At 42.3% G+C, this 20,879-nt stretch overlaps 1 protein-coding gene across 3 annotated transcripts in view; it reads right to left on the reverse strand.

Moving 5' to 3' along the window:
• Positions 1-1,484: 1,484 nt before the first annotated feature.
• The window catches only part of ENTREP2 (endosomal transmembrane epsin interactor 2), a 1,396,283-nt gene continuing 1,376,888 nt past the window's right edge, over positions 1,485-20,879 (reverse strand). For 2 of the 3 annotated variants that reach the window (XM_073652929.1, XM_073652931.1), the window contains 2 exons: positions 8,381-8,703; positions 1,485-3,025 (listed from right to left, as the gene is read on the reverse strand). In XM_073652929.1, the coding sequence (XP_073509030.1) occupies positions 2,840-3,025; positions 8,381-8,703 (509 nt within the window). In that variant the 3' untranslated portion in view covers positions 1,485-2,839. The remainder of the gene's footprint in view (positions 3,026-8,380; positions 8,704-20,879) is intronic. The other variant, XM_073652930.1, reaches the window with a different exon arrangement.

The following is a 20,879-nucleotide window of genomic DNA, read 5'->3' on the forward strand; positions in this document are numbered from 1 at the left end:
TTTTAAATAGCTGGCCTCTAGGTAACTATTTTGAACAGTAAACTGGTGTCAATAGCTTCACTGACACACTGAAACTAATTTTTAATGGAGGCCAGAAATGGCAGTATTTTCTGAAAACGTATATGTGATCCGTGTGACGGGGAAAACACAGTTTTAAATACCTGGCCTGTAGGTAACTATTTTGAACAGCAAACTGATGTCAATAGCTTCATTGACACACTGAAACAAAATTTCAATGGAGGCCAGTAATGGCAGTATTTTCAGCCCAATTATATGTGATCCGTGTGACGGACAAACCAAAGTTTTAAATAGCTGGATTTTTAGTGCTGTAATATGGAAAGGACCTGGCTGTATTCTGCAGTGCCAACAAACAAGTGCGCAGAAAAAAGGTGTTCTCTGGATTTCTTTTTAAGCAAATAATGAGGATTAAGATCCAAAAAAATATATATTCCTGACCCCTGAGACCTGAGCCTATGTCTAGAAATATCTAACACATGGAGAACAGAGCTACAGAGCAACATTTTAAAGATGATTTATATATCAAAAAATAGTTTCTAAAAAAAAATAATAAAAATAACTTAAATCTGTTTTCTGGTTCAAACCTGGGGGAGCTCTTGTGTTTAAACGCAGAATCCAGCGTGCTTCTTTTTTATGCACTTCATGCACTATGTCCCATCCTCGGTGTTTCATATTTATTTTTTCAACTGCAATCATTTTTAAATCAGACACATTACCAGGGTAAACGTGCAAGAAATATTTAGAAGCACCAGACAAACGGCGTTAATTTTTTTCTGATAAACTATATTTTGACACATAAATCATCTTTAAAATGTTGCTCTGTAGCTCTGTTCTCCATATGTTTTTTTTTCCTTTTGTTTTGATCAAAACTTTGTCTGAAAAGATATCGTTTTTTATATGTGTGGTGCACTTTATTGACCGGCATGTGTTCTAACATTAATCACTCATCAGCTGTTTCACAAATGTCACTTCCTCTCCTGAGCAGGATATCAAGTCAAGACAGAGTCTTGTTTTTCTGTCATTATGATAAAGAACCATACATGGGTCGAAACGCGTAAAGTTTCATGTTCATGTGGGATTAGTTATCTATGTCTGTCTTGATCTCTACAAATGTTTTTATGAGAATTTGAATAAAGAAAAAAAAATCTCTATATCTGAGTATCCCTTTGAGCATGACATCTTGGCAGTATTGGATTGGGAATAAGGGCAGACACTTAATAATCAATGTAATTAAATGCTCCACAAAAACTCACTGGATGCCTGGGGTGGTTGGATTTTAATCTTTCATATATAACCAATACATTTATCATACTTATATAGCACATAGAACCTAAAAACCAAAAATGTATTGTTACAAAAAGGAGCTGACAACTTTTTGATCACTGTGGCGCATGCTAATATATAAGTATTACAGGTTCTCCTCCTGCACTTGTTAGTTGAGCATCTTTCACATAATGCTTTGCCTCGAAAATGTTCTGCTGAAATATTGCATAAATATTAAATATTTTCATAAAACCACTATCCCAGGTCTTATTATTAAAGTGACCATCCAGTCTGGGGCTGAAAAGTGACTATAACTGCACTCCCCATGCGGCTATCTTGGAAGCCAGAGGAAAAGAATGCTGATGATCTTAGCAGAGGAGGCAGCGGGAAGCAAATGGAGGGCACCAGGTAGGGTGACTATACATATAGTCACTTTTTAGCCTCTGGGTGGAGGGTTGCTTTAAGAAATGTATTATATCTGTCACTTAAAAGTGATAGAGTTCTCAGCATGTACAGATACATATTCTGTAACCATGTTAGGCTCTGCTCACATATTATCACATTCCTAAAATGCAAGCGACAAATGGGATTACATCAGCTATGCAAACAGAAGCAGAGGGGCTCTATTGATTATTATGGGATCCCTAGGGGTTCTGTTTGATGTCTGTTGTTTAGAATGGGAAAAAAGTTCTGTGTATAGTTCAATATGAGCTGAGAATAAGATGTGAGCAGTACTGAGACTGTCAATCATGCCTGGGGTGTGTGACTTCAGCTACTGAGGCCAGACTGGACTGGGTGCGTAAACGTCTATCTGGATTAGTCTGGGTACACTTCCGTACACGAGCAGCCATATATAATGACATTTTGTACAGACCGGTGCATGCAGGACTGCAGGAGGCAGAGGGGAGAAGTGGCTTAGAAGTGGGGAAAAAGGAAGATTTCTCTGATCAGTTGTACTACAAAGTTTCTTACATTCCGTAATATTGATACATACAAAATTTGTTGAAATGACAGCAAGAATTTAAATAAAATATCAAATGAAATTTAGGTTTTAGATTTTTTTTTATTAAACCACTTTATGAAAACACTTTGAGGTACAGAAAGTAATACAACACTGAGGTTGTAAGATTTTTCTTCTGCAGAAGATGTTCTCCTTTTGTATGTTATGCTGTCTTTCATTGATGGTACACATCGGATACACTTTAAATGTTATTTGCAAGTTTGCTGAACCAGATAATGGCTCCCTTCTCTGGGAGATGGCAACTGCTGGAAAAAAAGGTAAACAGTTGATGGAGCTACATGGCAGCAATATCCAAATCTCTATTTTAAATTAAAAATAGATTCAACTTCAGATGTCTGTTCCAAAAAGATTTTTTTTTCGTAGAAATAAAACTTGCATTGTTGGTGCAGAACATAATACATTCAGAGACCTCTCTGAACAAGAGTCTACTGTCCCAAGCATGACCGTGTCCACATTGGAGATGCCATGTTGTTGGTTGATGAAAGAATTGGATTTCAATGTCCTCAGTTTTTGCATGCAATCTTTCAAATATGTTTGTCAAAGGATGGTTTCTCTGCAGACGCCAATAAGACTATGTGGTCTGTCATGGTCCATTTCTCGAGTTAGATGTATCCTGTGGAGAAATGTCACTGGAGAACTGAGAGCACCACAACTTCGTAGGTGAAGATCTTCTTGTAGTCGTTTTCTTGATATACTGACACTGTGATGAGAGCTTGTAATTACCTGATAATAAAAAAAATTACAATATTAGATATTGGATGAATTAAACTAATGAAATTAAATCAAGACCTCCTCTCTTGACAAACACTTCAATATAAGACATATGAGAAAATGAAAAGCAAGGCACGTACCTAAGAAAAACACACATTAATACACAAATGGTATTAGGCCTCATTCAGACATCTGCTTTTCACGTATGTGTTTTATCCATAAAACACCTGTGTACCCATTAAAATCTATGATGCTGTTCACATGTGTGGGTTTTTTTTTTTTGCAAAAAATTACAGAGACATGTCTGTTTTTGACCGGAGTCATGCATCAAAATTACCCATACAAGTCTGTGTCTGTGACAATCATGGACAGGACACGGATGGGATCAGTGAGCCTTTTATGGGGCTAAAGGCTAATAAATTTGGGTATATGATATAGGTTTCAAGCACTGCAATAAATAATGGCGTGGGGGTGTGATGTGCAGAGTATAAAAGATAATTGGGTTAAATAGGTTATGACTAGAGATGAGTGAATCTTTTGAAATGTGAATTCACCGACTTCACTGACTTTTTCCCTAAATAAGATTTGTACTGAATAAATTTGTGTGAATTTCAATACTGGAAAGCTTGTAATTGCTAAAATACACGTGTGGGAGAGGAGAGGAAGAAAACTGCTGACTATAAGAGCTTACACTCTACAGAAGAGAGAGACTTACCCAGAGGAGATAGAAAAAGACTCTGCCTTACAAACCGTGCTCTGCTGGGATCTGCTGACCTGCAATGGTCCAGGTACTGATCCCCCTATACAAGGTGTGACAATCCGTAAGATCTCATAGCTGCAGGTTATCATGGGGAGGCCTACACGACAACGTAAAATTACATTGTCCTGCTCTTTGATGCTCAATTGTGTGAGAAATGGTGCCGGGCAAGTTTTTTTTTCTCAAATCAAATTTCAAGATGTTCAAATTCAGTAATTCCAGGATATTTGACTCAAACTTGATCCTCAAATCAATCTGCTCATCTCTAGTTATGATAACCAGTGGGCATCCAGTGTGTCTTGGGGAAAGCTGAAGGACAGCAGAAGATATTTTTCAAATGTATTATATATTTTAGAAACTGATTTACAGTTCCTCAGATTGTCCTGTATAAACATATTTCTGTTATGATATATTTCAACTTTAAATGCTATTCAAAGTGTGCATAAACGTTTGGATCAGGAAATTATTGTCGACTTTATTTATAACGTTTTGGTAAAGATTTTTTATGCGTTCTCTGGAGCCAAAAGTGGGATTTAAAAAACGATGAGACACAGTCTTCCTTACATATAATTTTGCTCATTTGCCATGATCCAGCAACTTTGATAAAAGAAAATATATGCAAAATCTGCTCCGAATCACCAATTGCTTTGCTTAATAAATAATTCCATACCATGTCAAATCACTAGAATTTTCTCAACACCTTAAAGGTACGTGCACACAACATCTTTTCCAAGCGGGCATGCAAATGTTTAGTTTTGTCTCATTTAACCACTATACAAGTAAAAAATAGACGCTGGAGGCCAAAGATGTTACAAAAGCGATCAGGCATTGTCCGAAAAATGCAAAAAAAAGTCGCTTGAGGGCAAAAGACGCCGGCATGTCCTGGAGTGTCTACCTCCCCAAAAATCTGTCAGGTCTGATCAGTTCTAAAAGACATCATGTGCACAAACCCTAACATTTATCACATTTATTTATAAACGCTGCAAATCTCTTCATACGGTTTCTATAAGGCCATGGCCCCACTATCAGCATTTGGTCAGTATTCGGTCAGTATTTTTTCTCAGGAGTGGGAGCCAAAACCAGGTGAGGAACAATCAGAGAAAAGGTATAATAGAAACAAGTCACCAATTCTGCATTTATCACCCACTCCAGGTTTTGTCTCCCACTCCTAAGAAAAAAATACTGACCGAATATTGACCAAATACTGATAGTGGGGACGTGGCCTAAGGGGTATAATCAGATATTTTTTAAGTCAACACTTTAAAATCAGAGGAACTCAACCAACAACCATAGCAAGGACATATGCTACTGCTCTTTCCTTGAGAAAAGTATGGCTACAAGAAAATAAACCAATTTCTAAGATCCATTTATGCTGAGATTGAAGTACTTTCTCTAAAGGCCCCAATATACATTAGATGTGCCTCTGGCCCACAGCTATCAATCCTATATGATCCTATACATGACAGCTTGGCTCATCACAGTAATTCAGTGCCAGACAAATCTGGCAGTGTCATACAGTATCTGCCCATAAAACAAAAGGATTGGGTGAAAAAATGAAAACCAACTGATTCGTATTTCCCCCAAAATCACCTGTCAAGGGGAGAGTCAAAAGACCCCCATACACATTAGATAGCCAGCCAATTGAGCTGAAATTTATGGGTTTGGTTTACTTTTATGTAATGTGTATGACTACCTAAAAGAGTTACTACACTACTTTTATATTGATGGATGATCTTGAGAAGAAGTCATGAATATCAGATAAACACCCTGCTTGCCCATTGACCAGCTGTTATCAACTGATAGAAAAATAACCTCGGCACTCAAAGTATCAATAAGTGTAGAATTTAATGCAGTCCAAACAAATAACAAACATTTCGGCCTTGACAAATGGCCTTCATCAGTGTGGTCTAAAACCAAGAATAAAATCATAATCAAAATTAAAGAAAATGAAGTATATTACATTTAGAATCAGTGTCACATATAGAAAATCTTTAATTCACATGGGAGAAATGACTTCCATAAAGAGGAGACCTACCAGACTGTTTGGAGTCAGGTGTATAGGGAGAGAGTGGGCGAAGTGCCTCTGAGGATGTGTATCAACACCTGTAAAAGTACGTGGTTAACGTGATTAAATGAAATCAGGTGCTAGTAAGAGAAAGCCAAACTGTCAGAGAGTAGTGAAGCATACCTGTTTATCTCTTGCAGGGGTCTAAGCGTCAGAACGCAGTATCCACCGCTGGTTCAGTGTGGTGCCATAGTGTAGCATCTTCTCTGTACTATTTATGTGTGAGGGGTGGGTGGGACCGGTTAGCGTATGGACCAATCTCCTGGGATGGGTGTCATCCTAGAAGTCATGCAGCTGTTTGGTATGGGAGCGTTATGCCGGCCGTGACGTCACCGGATTTGACGTGCGGCACTGCGTTCCATGGGGTTAGCTCATTCCCTTCCATTTCCATACAGCAGGACACCATGTTTCACAGTTAAAATTTCAAGTTTTGGAACAGGTACCCATACCACGGAGGGGTGGCGACCGTGTACGCCTCCTGAAACGTAGAGAGGCGTACTGGATACATGAGCTCCAGTCCCTTGCCCCCAAGGGTCTCAATAGGGACTATGATTTACTTTCCTTCATTTAATCGGTATCGTCTTCTATGGTGTCAACTACCCTAAATTATAAATTAGGTTTTATTTATTTACAGAATGCCTTGTAATTTAATTATATGCTAATTTATGTTCCGACAAGGTGACGTTTTGTCGTCACCCCGCAGAAATAACTGGTCCTAATTTATTGATTTTGTATTGCAGATGACATGTTTGGTTGTATCTTGAAATTTGGGACATTTATCATGGACCTGTCACTCTGCCACTGCACAGGAAATCCACCTAATAGTCCTGGAATGCCTAATTCTATTCACAACTATTCACCTCTATGACTATATAATGTATGCTGACCATGACGATTTAAGGATCCACCCTTTAGAACCTGTGGAACGCACTTTTCCATCAGAACAAGCGCACTTCCGGGACAATGGAACGCACAGGACTTCCTGGTTTGCATGTGCCGTGCGTCATATCCGGTGATGTCACATTCGGCACAGTGGAACGCACGCTAACCCCACGGAACGCAGTGCCGCACGTCAAATCCGGTGACGTCACGACCGGCATAACGCTCCCATACCAAACAGCTGCATGACTTCTAGGATGACACCCATCCCAGGAGACTGGTCCATACGCTGACCGGTCCCACCCCCCCCTCACACATAAATAGTACAGAGAAGACGCTACACTATGGCACCACACTGAACCAGCGGTGGATACTGCGTTCTGACGCTCAGACCCCTGCATGAGATACACAGGTATGCTTCACTACTCTCTGACAGTTTGGCTTTCTCTTACTAGCACCTGATTTCATTTAATCCCCTTATCCACGTACTTTTACAGGTGTTGATACACATCCTCAGAAGCACTTCGCCCACTCTCTCCCTATACACCTGACTCCAAACAGTCTGGTAGGTCTCCTCCTTATGGAAGTCATTTCTCCCATGTGAATTAAAGATTCTCTATATGTGGCAATGATTCTAAATGTAATATACTTCATTTTCTGTAATTTTGATTATGATTTTATTTTTGGTTTTAGACCACACTGATGAAGGCCGTTTGGCAAGGCTGAAACGTCTGTTATTTGTTTGGACTGCATTAAATGCTACACTTATTGATACTTTGAGTGCCGAGGTTATTTTTCTAATGTTTGGCTTTGGACCCTACTCGTGTACCTTCACAGTAGTGCGGCGATTTTCTTTTGGTTATCAATTGATATTGATTATATGCTTAAGATAGGTCATCAAAGTAAGGGCTCATAGACACTTCTGTAAAAGTCGGACGAGTGCTATCTATCATTTTGATGGATAGCACTCGTCCTCATTTTATTCTATGGGGCTGTGCACATGTCCGCTTTTTTTCCTTGGACCGTCTCGATGCGAGAAAAAAATTGCAGCATGCAGGAGTTGCATCTAATTATCGAATCACACTTGGCCATTTTTTATCATTCTCCTCATCTAAGAAAATTGGATGACACTTTGATCAGAGTGTGATAAGCATAATTGAACAGATTTTCTCAGATGAAAGAAAAAACAGTCGCGTCACCCTAGCCTAAACTTAGAGGAGCAATGCTTTAAGTATCAAGCATGTGACAAATTTAGTTTGACACAAGAGCATGGGCAGCTACTTAGCAAACAGAAAAGTCAAATAATTATTCATTACCAATTTGGAAAGGAATTCAAAATGAAAAATGACATCTAAAAGCAGAATTAATATTATTGAAGCCTCCATTTACCAACCCTCCATATAAATAAAGTTATACCATATTATCCAAATGTTACTTTGAATGACCAAGATCATTGAAAACGATTGATCTGCACTACAATTCTATGAAGCTGGCCCAAGCTCCAAAGCTCTAATTAAGTGAAATTTAGGAAATCACAGGATTTATTTGTGAATAGGTGACATAAAGAACTGTCTTGGTTCTGAAGACCACTCACTGATTTCTATTTCTTTCAGTTAATCAGTCTTTATGTTAGTATTACTAGCTTTGCTTTGCTTTATTAGTTTACCTGGTCTATAATGTTGGCACTAAAGATGGCTTCCTCCATGTGCCGCTCATCTGATTTGATAACAGACTTAATACTATTTACCACATGCTGTACTTCTGGAGACAGGTGACAATTTGAATGTTCCAGGAATTTAGCCACTAAAATCTTTGTGTCTTTGTATGTTTTCAGGTCCACCAGAGAGTTGGGCCTCTCTTTCGAAAGATTTTTTAGGGCCTTGGGCTTGATTCGATGACTGCCTTTCTTGTCTTTTTGTCTCCCCAAGAAAAAGTGGTTTCCTGACTCCTGGCAGGCTGAGGCCATCATGTGCGGGTACGAGCAAGGAGCTGAAAAGAGAGAGGGAAAAGGTAAACAGCCGAACAGATTGAAACATGATACCAAGACTAAAATGTCTGAGTGGATAAAAAGCATAATCAAGCATCAAGATGCAAAGCATAAATAATTAATAAATCAAACTCTCCCAAGTGAGTATTTAGCAGATTAGGAGTATTCAGAGCACGTTTTAAATAAATGTATTCTGGTTCAGTCATGCACGCTGCTGTACTGTATAATCCATCTGGAAGCAAATCATAAGGCAGCGTACGACATGTGATTTGTAAGTAGTTCCAATATTACCATTTTTCACTTAATTTGCAAAACTTTACAATGTCATAAAGTATTTTTTCTTTTTTTTTTTTACAAGAAAAAGTAAAAATAAAACTAAGCTACTAACCTATATTTGCCACCATGTTTTTACCCCAATTTTGTGCTTGCAGCAAAGAGCACATAGAGCTAAGCATACATGGCATGCTCATTGAAAGCTCTTCATTCACTACCTAGTGTTCACAATGAATATTCATTTTTTTGTAGTTTTAAATATGCAAAGAGAAAATAAAAAATTTTGCAATATGTTTTTGCCCTGAATACCAAAGTATAAATAGTGATTTAAGCAGGGGCGGAACTACCGCCCGTGCAGCCGGTTCATTGAACGGGGGCCCCGAGGGAGAGGGGGCCCCTCCAGCCTCCAGCAGGGCCGCCATCAGGGCATGACTGCCCTGACTCCAGTATGGGGCCCGGCCGGTAGGGGCCCCCTCGGGGGCCCCCCTCTTGTGCGTCTCTCTCCTCATGGGGCCCCCGGCCCCATGCTATGCGCCGGGTCCGGGACATTTCAGCGCTGAGCTGCGCTGTTGCAGCAGCGCCTTCATGATTCCCCTGACTTCCGGTCATGTGACGGTGCCGTCACATGGCCGGAAGTCAGGAGAACCTGCTGTCAGCGATTTGGACGAGCGCCAGGATTCTGCAGGGATCGCATGGGGGTAAGTATAACAAGTTTTATTTTTTTTAAAATACAATTAACTAGGAGTGGAGAGATGGGAGAAGCACATGTGTGTGTGTATGTGTGTGGGGGGGGGAGGAGATGGGAGATGCACATGTGTGTGTGTGGGGGGGGAGATGGGAGATGCACATGTGTGTGTGTGGGGGGGGAGATGGGAGATGCACATGTGTGTGGGGGGGGGAGATGGGAGATGCACATGTGTGTGTGTGGGGGGGGAGATGGGAGATGCACATGTGTGTGTGTGGGGGGGGGAGATGGGAGATGCACATGTGTGTGGGGGGGGGGAGATGGGAGATGCACGTGTGTGGGGGGGGAGATGGGAGATGCACATGTATGTGGGGGGGGGAGATGGGAGATGCACATGTGTGTGGGGGGGGAGATGGGAGATGCACATGTGTGTAGGGGGGGAGATGGGAGATGCACATGTGTGTAGGGGGGGGAGATGGGAGATGCACATGTGTGTAGGGGGGGGAGATGGGAGATGCACATGTGTGTAGGGGGGGGAGATGGGAGATGCACATGTGTGTAGGGGGGGGAGATGGGAGATGCACATGTGTGTAGGGGGGGGAGATGGGAGATGCACATGTGTGTGTGGGGGGGATGGGAGATGCACATGTGTGTGTGGGGGGGATGGGAGATGCACATGTGTGTGTGGGGGGGATGGGAGATGCACATGTGTGTGTGGGGGGGATGGGAGATGCACATGTGTGTGTGGGGGGGATGGGAGATGCACATGTGTGTGTGGGGGGGTGGCAGATGCACATGTGGGGGGGGATGGGAGATGCACATGTGTGTGGGGGGGGGAGATGGGAGATGCACGTGTGTGGGGGGGGAGATGGGAGATGCACATGTGTGGGGGGGAAATGCACGTGTGTGGGGGGGGAGATGGGAGATGCACATGTGTGGGGGGGAGATGGGAGATGCACATGTGTGGGGGGGGGAGATGGGAGATGCACATGTGTGTGGGGGGGAGATGGGAGATGCACATGTGTGGGGGGGGGAGATGGGAGATGCACATGTGTGTGGGGGGGAGATGGGAGATGCACGTGTGTGGGGGGGGAGATGGGAGATGCACATGTGTGGGGGGGAAATGCACGTGTGTGGGGGGGGAGATGGGAGATGCACATGTGTGGGGGGGAGATGGGAGATGCACATGTGTGGGGGGGGGAGATGGGAGATGCACATGTGTGTGGGGGGGAGATGGGAGATGCACATGTGTGGGGGGGGGAGATGGGAGATGCACATGTGTGTGGGGGGGAGATGGGAGATGCACATGTGGGGGGAGATGAGAGAGGTGCACATGTGGTGGAGGGGGATGAGAGAGGGGCACATGTGGGGGAGGGGGATGAGAGAGGGGCACATGTGGGGGAGGGGGATGAGAGAGGGGCACATGTGGGGGAGGGGGATGAGAGAGGGGCACATGTGGGGGGGAGGGGGTGAGAGAGGGGCACATGGAGGGGGATGAGAGCTGCACATGGGGGGGTTTGAGAGCTGCACATGGGGGAATTGGGAGTAGGGGGATAATGAGCTGCACATAACGAATGTGGGGTGGGGGAGAGTAAATGATAAATGATGATGGGGTGGTGAGAGCACGGACATGATATAATGAATTGGGGCAGGGGGTGCATGTAAATATTGAATGCAGGGAGCAGGAAGTATAGAGTAGGGGGCGTTGCGGATGCAGGAGTGTGACTGGTAACAAATTGGCGGAAAGAGTAGAGGTTCTAATTAAATTATATATTAAGTGCCTATTTACAGTTAATGGGGGCACAGTGGTGGATTACAATTTATATTTGGAATGGTAGGTTGCCTAATAACTAACCATATATTGATGGTGGATGCACGTCTGTATTCAGCTGCGTAATGTAGAAGTTGGGGAATGTGCTCTAGATAACTGTGTTATTTTATGCAGAGACGAGTCCTGGCTGGAAGACGTGATGGCGGTCTGTGCTGGATGAAGGAGAAAAGCGAAGATGAAGGACTTCACCTAGAGACGTCACCGGTGAGTTAGTCTATTACATGTACACTGTGTATAATGTCACTGGTGATCACTGTATTACCTGTACACTGACACTATATACAGAGCTCCTGTGTATAATGTCACTGGTGATCACTGTATTACCTGTACACTGACACTATATACAGAGCTCCTGTGTATAATTTCACTGGTGATCACTGTATTACCTGTACACTGACACTATATACAGAGCTCCTGTGTATAATGTCACTGGTGATCCCTGTATTACCTGTACACTGACACTATATACAGAGCTCCTGTGTATAATGTCACTGATGATCACTGTATTACCTGTACACTATATACAGAGCTCCTGTGTATAATGTCACTGTATTACCTGTACATTGACACTATATACAGAGCTCCTGTGTATAATTTCACTGGTGATCACTAGATTACCTGGACACTTACGTTATACATACCATGTATAGAGCTCCCGTGTATAATGACACTTATGGTAATATTAGTAATGTGGTGGTAATATTAGTAATGTAGTGGTAATATGTGGTCTGGTCATGGTGTGGCAGTTTTTCTCCCTTCTGTGTGGTATTATTCGGTCACTATGTTGTGGTAATATGTGGTCTGGTCATGGTGTGGCGGTATTCCCTGTATGTGGTATTATTGGTCATTTAAAAAAAAATGTATATGACACATTCCCTTAAAGAAAACTAAATAAAAATATATCTAAAAAGAGTATTGGATATTTTAAGAAAATTTTAATAGGTTAGAGTAGGGCCCGCCCAGAAGAGTCTACCTTATCGTGGTGGCGGCTTTAAAAATCTTTTGGCCAAAACAAAAGCTGATGGCTATGTATGTGGCGCCGTCACATGGCCGAACGTCAGGAGAACCTGGTGGCAGCGACGTGGACGAGCGCCAGGATTCTGCAGGGATTGCATGGGGGTAAGTATAACGAGTTTTATTTTTTTTAAATACAATTAATTAACTAGGAGTGGGGGGAATCAGAGATGCACGGGGGGGATGAGAGATGCACATGGGGGGGATGAGAGATGCACATGGGGGGGGATGAGAGATGCACATGGGGGGGATGAGAGATGCACATGGGGGGGGTGAGAGATGCACATGGGGGGGTGAGAGATGCACATGGGGGGGTGAGAGATGCACATGGGGGGGTGAGAGATGCACATGGGGGGGATGAGAGATGCACATGGGGGGGATGAGAGATGCACATGGGGGGGATGAGAGATGCACATGGGGGGGATGAGAGATGCACATGGGGGGGATGAGAGATGCACATGGGGGGGATGAGAGATGCACATGGGGGGGATGAGAGATGCACATGGGGGGGATGAGAGCTGCACATGGGGGGGTGAGAGATGCACATGGGGGGTTATGTTTACATAACTTTGTTGCCTTATGAAGGGCAGGGGGGGCCCCCCAAAATTTCTTGCACAGGGGCCCACTACAGTCTGTGTCCGCCCCTGGATTTAAGTCCCTAGTTCTTGGCAGTATTCATATAAGAATCGATCTCAATGTACTGTACATCGATGAATCATAACATTAAACCACTGACAGGTGAAGGAAATAACATGGATTATCCATTGACAATACCAACTGTCAGGAAATGGGATATGTTGGACAGGAAATGGACAAGCATTTCTTAAATTTGATGTTTGAAGCCAGAAAAAAGGACAAGCATAAGGATTTGAATGACGTTTACAAAGGCCAAATTGTGATGGCTAGATCAATGAGCCAAGGGTATCTCTAAAATATCAGGGCTGGTGAGATGCACCCTGCATGTAGTGTTTAGTGCCTACCAAGAGAAGTCCATAGAAGAACAACTGGTGAAGGTCATGGGCACCCAAGACTCATTGATAGGAGCTACAGAAGCGCAAAACAGTCTAATGAGTTAAAGGGGTATTTCCATCTCCAATATCCTATCCCAATATGTAGTAGATATAATAATATTAGCAAATACCTCCAATTAGAAATGTAGTATAGTTCTTCTGATAAGCTATGTTGCTTACCCCATGTACAGGGTATTGCAGTAGCAATGAACTAACGAACTGTCACTATATGAAAGGTCATAACCATGGATACCTAAGCTACTGCAATGCCCTGCACATGGGGTAAGCAAAATAGCTAAATAGAAGACCTATACTGCAGTTTTAATTGAAGGTATTTGCTAATATTATTATTATTACACTTACTGCATATTGGGATAGGATCTTGGAGATGGGAATACCCCTTTAATATTGGTTATAAAATAAAAGTGTCAAAAATAATTGCTGAATACTGTAGTTTACTGCTACAGATTGATGAGAGTGCCTGTTCTGACACTTGTACGCTGCTGTAAGTGCCTATATGTGAGCTCCAACTCACAACTTGCAGGAGTTGAAGGATTTGCTGTCAATATGTTGATGACAGATTCCACAGGCCACCTTCAGAAACCTTATGGAGTCCATGCCTTGATCAGTCAGAGCGGTTTTGCAATATTACTGTATGCAATATTAAACGGTTTTAATTTTATGTCAGATGTACTCAGCATTTCTTGGTCTGTCTTTTTTTTGGAAATGGCAATTGTGTTAAAAAAATACAAAAGAGAAATAAAGAAAATATAGACATTTTACTGCGTGACTGTCTATCTCACAATGCATGCATGTCAAAAACTGCAGATTATTTGCACAACTGTTTTATTAGCCAAATTTGACATATTATGCACACCACGCCTGTAATGTGGCCTATTGCAACTCCTGTTTTGGGGTAAGCTTGTAACATTTCTTAGCCTGTCCTTTTACAGATGATGGGAATTGTGTTAAAAAATACATAAGAAGTGAAAGAAATACACACATTTCACTATGTGCCTTGCAAAGTGTGCATGTGAAAAGCTGCTGATTTTTTGCACACCTGTTTTTTAGTCTAATGTGATGTGGATATATACCACAACAATAAAGCTGCTGGGGTCTGCATGTATATATACAAAAGTAAAAAATAGTAAAAAATGTTTGGTAATAGAAAAAGTGCCAATGAAAATGGTCTGGTTAATGTAAAAAAACATACTATGGCATATGGCAATAAGAATATGGGAGTCACAATTAGTTGAAGCCGCAGCAACATCACTGGCACCAGTCATCCAGGCAGTAGTACAATGAAATGTAGGTCACAATTGTCCTTCATTCCCTGTGACAAGCGTATTAGAATGGAGGAAGCAGAGGACATAACTGACTAATTGCCATTTCACTCATCTCAGTTACTGCATGATAATGTTACCTCTGATAGTAACACCATCAGTTTCAGTCAGTGTTGTGAACATTCCTCCACTGCCATAATCATTTGAATTGTGAACTTTCAATTTCACCACTCACATCTTTCTGTTTCTGTTCCTTTGTCCCCTAAGCCACAGCATTTTGCTTGCTTAGGAAAATATTTCACTTTTCCCAGTTGGTGTATTGGATGAAATGAACAATCAGCATTTGGACTTGGATGTTATGGGGGCAGAGGAGGTGGTGATACTAGTAATGGTACTGGCTGCTGTAGTGGTAACAGCACTGGCATTGGCAGCCAAAGTGGTCCTGGCACTCTGAGTCAGGGCACAAGTAGAGGTGGGAATCAGAAGGGGGGTAAGGAGTTCAGGGCATTTACCACACTGAGACAACTGTCAGTCAAATTGCTATGCTAGTTGAATCATTCAATTGTAATATGTTACAATTGAATGATTTAACTAATAGGAAGGACCAATAAGGAATAGAGTGTAATTTTACTGTGCACTTTAAAATATGATTTGCACTAGTTATTTGTATCTTGAATTTAACAATTAAAAGTGGTCTTTTATTTTGGATTGGTTAAAATGAGATTTTTTAGCCTTTGGCTATTAGATTTAAAATAGAGCCATACAGCAAATGAGTTACTCCTCTGCCTTAAGCAGCAAATGTAATACAGGATGACTTGGCTTGAGCATTGTTTTAAGAGACAATGCTTGGAACATTGTGGCTGGACTACATGTGGGCAAAGTATCAATTACTCACTGTAAGGCGCACTTTCAAAATTTGTAAAAGAAATAAACCTGCTTGTAGAAGATGGTGCCTTTTGCCAGGAGAGTGTTTGCTCCTTTAAACCATTCTTACTTGGTGAAGCACACCCTGCAGTCTTTTCAAAAACAGTACACAGTACAATCTGCCCGAGCATCATCTGATTTGTGAAGTTGAAAAGCATTAGAATTTAATGCTGCATTACTGGAGTCTCTGTACATAAAGCACAAAGAGGTAACTGATTATATCGTACAACAGGCAAACTGCAGCTTGGGTTACGTTTAATTCTTTAATTGGCAGCTGATGAGAGATGCATGTTACTTTCTGAGGACCTTTGACAAGGCTACTAAAAGTAGATCAGTAGGAACAACTGTGGTATCAACAATGTCAACCCTTTCATATTTGTATTGGAAAAAGCATATAGCAGAAAAGATATTTTAAAACATGATATTTAGTTCATCACCCTGTTTTTGTGAGGAGAGGATGGCATTCTGTCCCCCTTAGGGGAGAACCACCACTGTGGTCCCCCTCTTTTTTCGTTATTTTCTGCACAAAGCACTTTAGGGTATAGAGGTGCTACATGTATAAGGAAGCAGTGATACTCCTTGGTGCAGTGCATTTTCCCAACAAGTACATCCCCTGATGATATCCCGTCATTGGGAGGAGAAACGCGTCGGGAGGTTCTCTTTGGGTTAGTTAAAGTTACATTTGGGTACTGCCCTTGTTAGGGCGGGAGCAATTGCAGGGGGCACGACAGGGCATTTAGGTCACATTTGGTGTCCAGTGATATCCGTGGAAGTCAGCCGAATATGATGGCCCGCTGCATCTGAATTGGGTGAGATCTAATCTACTAAGCACTTTCTTTGTGTAGCGCCCCGAGGGCTCGGCCGCTACAGGGGTATTGCACCTCTGCCAGAGGTGTGATATTCCACTCCCGGGTGAGGATGGAGTATGGACCAGGGCTCAGTTAGCTGCATACAGCACACTCACCCCATTTCCGAGGGAAAGCTCAACGGTACTCCCATTAGACAGAAATGCAGGTACGACAGACCATGTCCCTGGCTAGAGTGGGGAGGGGGGAGGAATACCCAGTGATGTAGGAGCAGATAGGGGACGGTTCCTGAGCGTAGGTAGGAGCCAATTGGTTGCTGGTCACCTGGGCTCATGGCTAGAGGGAGGTATAAAAGGTGGGCACCATCTTAGGACAGTCAGTCAGTTCAGGACAGTCTGTGCAGAGGGAGGAGAAGACAGGGAGTAGAGGCTCTGTAGGAGTTCTACTCCAGAGTGGGCCTAGAGAGAGGCCGAGGAGGAGAGTGGAGAGAGAGAGGAGGTGAAGGGGAGCTGGGATTACTTCTCAGCCCAGCTCCACGAGAAAGGAGAAGAAGGAGGAACAGAGAAGGGAAAAGGAAGAGAAAGAAACAGAAGGGCTGAGGAACAAGAAGGAAGAAGGGACCCTAAGAACCGATGAGAATACAGGGTGAAGGGTCAGGCAGATTAAGGGTGCCAGATCCCAAGTTGGTGGAGGAGAAACTACCCTCAGCCAAAGACCGGACGTCGTGATCATTTATTGGTGCGACACCTCATTAAACCTGCTAGGAAGGCACCATATAGAACAGCGGGGAACGGGATCCACGTTTACCCGCACAAGTTCGCGGCAGCTGGACAAAAGTGGGTCACTGGTGAGGCAGGCCAGAGGAAGGATTGAAGGGGGTCCTGAGCCATACTTCCGAGCAGCCTGGGAGTTGACCGAGCCCCTCACCTGGTGGACGCAGCACGGCTCGGGCAGTCATTGCCAGCTGAAGTGACTTTGATATTAACCGTGAGTAAAGACCCTGGACTGCAGTACGTTGTCTGTGTGCTTTTTCGCTCCTCCGGCACTACCGGTACTGGGACTCTCACCACCATCACTCCCACCATCCACGACACTGCCCTGGGGCCCCACTCTTCCCGTGGGGAGTCACACCATCCCAGCTGCATACATCATCAGCCCCAGCGGTCTGCCTTGCAGCGGCGGTTCCTAATAGCCGCAATCCACGGGTGGCGTAGTCGGACATCACTTAAAACTTGTAAAGGGACTACCACTGGTCTGACCACCCTGAGCCACGGACCGGGTCGCCACTACTACCCCCCATCGTTCCCCTATTGCCCGGATCCGAGTGCCCCACGGCCCAGGGGGCGAGTCATTTGCACTTGTCACTTTTTTCTGTGTGTATTTGTATGGTACTGATGATAAGAGCTATGTATATATTTTTTTGATTTTTTCAGTGCCATAAGGATCATGCGGTTCTATGTTATTTAACTGGACCCACATTGGATACCTAGTTAATTTGTCTTGTTGGACCTATCTAGGTTGGTACATCCAGGGATATACTGGTTTTTAATAAATTTAATGAAATATCACGTTTTAAAGTATCTTTCTTGCTATATATTTATATGATTCTGAAAGATAGGACTTGCACTGAGCAGCTTGTTTGATTATTGGAAAAAGCACTCACAAGGATATAAGAGGGAATAGAATAGAAGAAAGAAACGTCTACATGTTCATCGCCGGCATGGCGCTGTTGGGGACCCTCAGGGACAATATCATGCGCAGCAGGTGGATTTGAAGGTGGATACTGCATTATCCAAGGTACAGGCATGGGACAAGGCTCACAGTCAGTGTGAAATTGACTACAACCATGAAAACACTGGCTATAATGACTAATTGTGGATCACGTTGCGGAAAGTGAACCAACAAGGACCTCAGTCATAGTGATGAACATGGCAAGCTGCATTCTCAATCGCTTGTGGGGTGACAAGCGTATCCTTAGAATCAAGCAAAAGGATGAGTATTGGTTAGCTTAAAACCCTCAAAATAAAGTCAAAATGAGGGATTTTTTTCTGGCTCCTGAAAGAGAGCCAAAATTGACATATTACCAGGATAAGCTGTATTCTCTTCCCAGGAAAAGCTTTTTCTGACCAGATGCCTACTGACCTCACGTCTGAACAAACGACTACTCTCCAATCCCCATAGAGTCAAATTTCCCCCACCTGTGTCTCAGAGCTATGGTTACAACATTTAGCTAACGCAGCAACAGCAATTACATTATATATGATATAATGGACCAGAAGTTTATTATACCCTGCCCAAATTGAGGAACATCAGCAAACAGATACACACCACCCAAAAAGCAGGTTGAGTCATACCTGGACTGTGTCCTTTCACTGGCAGATATCCTGTGCTCTTTCACTGGTAGATTTCCTGAGCCCTGACCCAATAGACTTAAAGTTCAGAAGATTGGATCGGTAGCACGAACTGGCCCAGCTTGCACGGGTGTATTGTCAGAGAGGGCATTCAGCAAAGTAGTTGACTTTGTCATATCAAAGCAGACCAGATTGTTCTCTATAAGTGAGGATTTTTATTCACCTATAGCTAATTCCAATGATTAGATCGAACGTAGCGTCTGCCTGCATAACCACTGCTGCCATTGCTGATGCCATACACAGTATATCCTACCTGTACATCTGTTGCATATTGTGCTCTTGCTGCTGCTGTCACTGCCAATAGACAGCCCTGACCCTGTTCCACAAAAAAAGAATCATTTTTGGACAGCTTGTAAAAAAGCTATTGCTTTTTCACTTTTCAAAAATAAGCCTGCTGCTGATCCCAAACGACATACTAATTTTTGAAAGGCCATTGCTTCTTCACTTTTCAGAGAACAAACCTTTTGCTCATTCCAAAAAAGAGAAAAATTTGGAATGTTTTGTTAAAAGCCATATCTTCTTCATGCTGTCTTTGTGCTATCAACATGAAATTTTGAAAATTTTGCAACAGAAATATACTACTGCCAAAAAACAATTAAAATATCATGGGCCGACTGAAATAAGCCATATACAATCTGGTCCCTGGACTGGTGCTTCCCATTGCTTCTTGATTATACTGTTTGAGCCTCAGTGCTTTCCCATTACTTAGTCACTTTATGAACAAAGGGATAATTAATATTTTTTTGACAACTAAAAGAAGCCAAGTTATTACTTCTACAGTTTGTAAATACCAAGTAAGTTGCTACTCCCTAAAAGGGGATCATTTTTTGACCACTGCTTGCCAAAAATCCATGGCTTCTTCCTTATTTACCACATGTGTATAAACACTGTCACATCAGGCACCTGCCCCCCAAAAGAGATAATTTTTGGATTTTTTTTTATTTTTAAAAGGCATAAACAGTCTGACAGTGCAGTGTATTATTAAACGGACTTTGATTACTTATGGTTAACAAATGTTGATTTCACTTTGACATTACTAAGGTTGTTTTAAATAAAGAGCTTGAAAGAGGTTGGATACAGTCCTAGGAGACTTTAGAATGACAAACATGTCTTTTCTGGACAATTGAAGGCTTTGCAGTACTTTTCCTTATTTCAGTAAAGTTAGTGAATATGAGTTTTAAAAGTTTCATTTATTTCATTTGCTGTTCCATCTATAAGCAAACTTGATGTTGTATTATTTTCTTTCATCCTAATCATATATCACCATTCACCTCATGTACAAACGTGTTGCCGTGACATCTTTTAAATCAGTGGCAGACATACCATTGGTACAACCTGTGCAGAGGTAAGGGGCCCGCTATCACCTCCAAAGCAGGTGGACTTGTGCATTATGATGAGGTACTGGACTGTAAAGGGCCAATACAGTATTCTTGCACAGTGGCCTCTTCTGTCTGTGTTCGCTCCTGTATTAAACGTAGTGCTCTTGTCTAAGTCATTCATTTGTAAACCCGCCTGATGAAGGGTCTACGAAAGCTTGCAAACATAATTTTGGGGTTAAGAATAAGGGGATCACTCCAAGAAAAATTTGTCTTTTTTGACATAAATGTATTTACAGAGATTTTTCTGGTTAAAACAGAACCACAATATACTTTTGAAATTTTATTGTAATTCTATTACTTGGTTTCAAATATCAGGACTGCTGCTGTAAGAAATGCTTATTTATATGGGAACACTACATGTTTTTTCATTAAGCACATACAGTTTGTACATATAAGGTCTATAGAGGACGGCCCATATATATGACCATACGTGGAGTACAATAGCACAATAGTACAACAGGGGTCCCCAAGATCAGTTTCTGCAGATTGACGTCACAATGCATTTTTATTTTTAATAATTTCTACCCCTCAATTTTTAAAACATATTTTTTTAAATGCTATG

Source organism: Phyllobates terribilis, unplaced genomic scaffold (genome assembly GCF_046119375.1).
Source record: "Phyllobates terribilis strain yellow unplaced genomic scaffold, ASM4611937v1 Scaffold_11__3_contigs__length_659146591, whole genome shotgun sequence".
NCBI lineage: Eukaryota > Metazoa > Chordata > Amphibia > Anura > Dendrobatidae > Phyllobates > Phyllobates terribilis.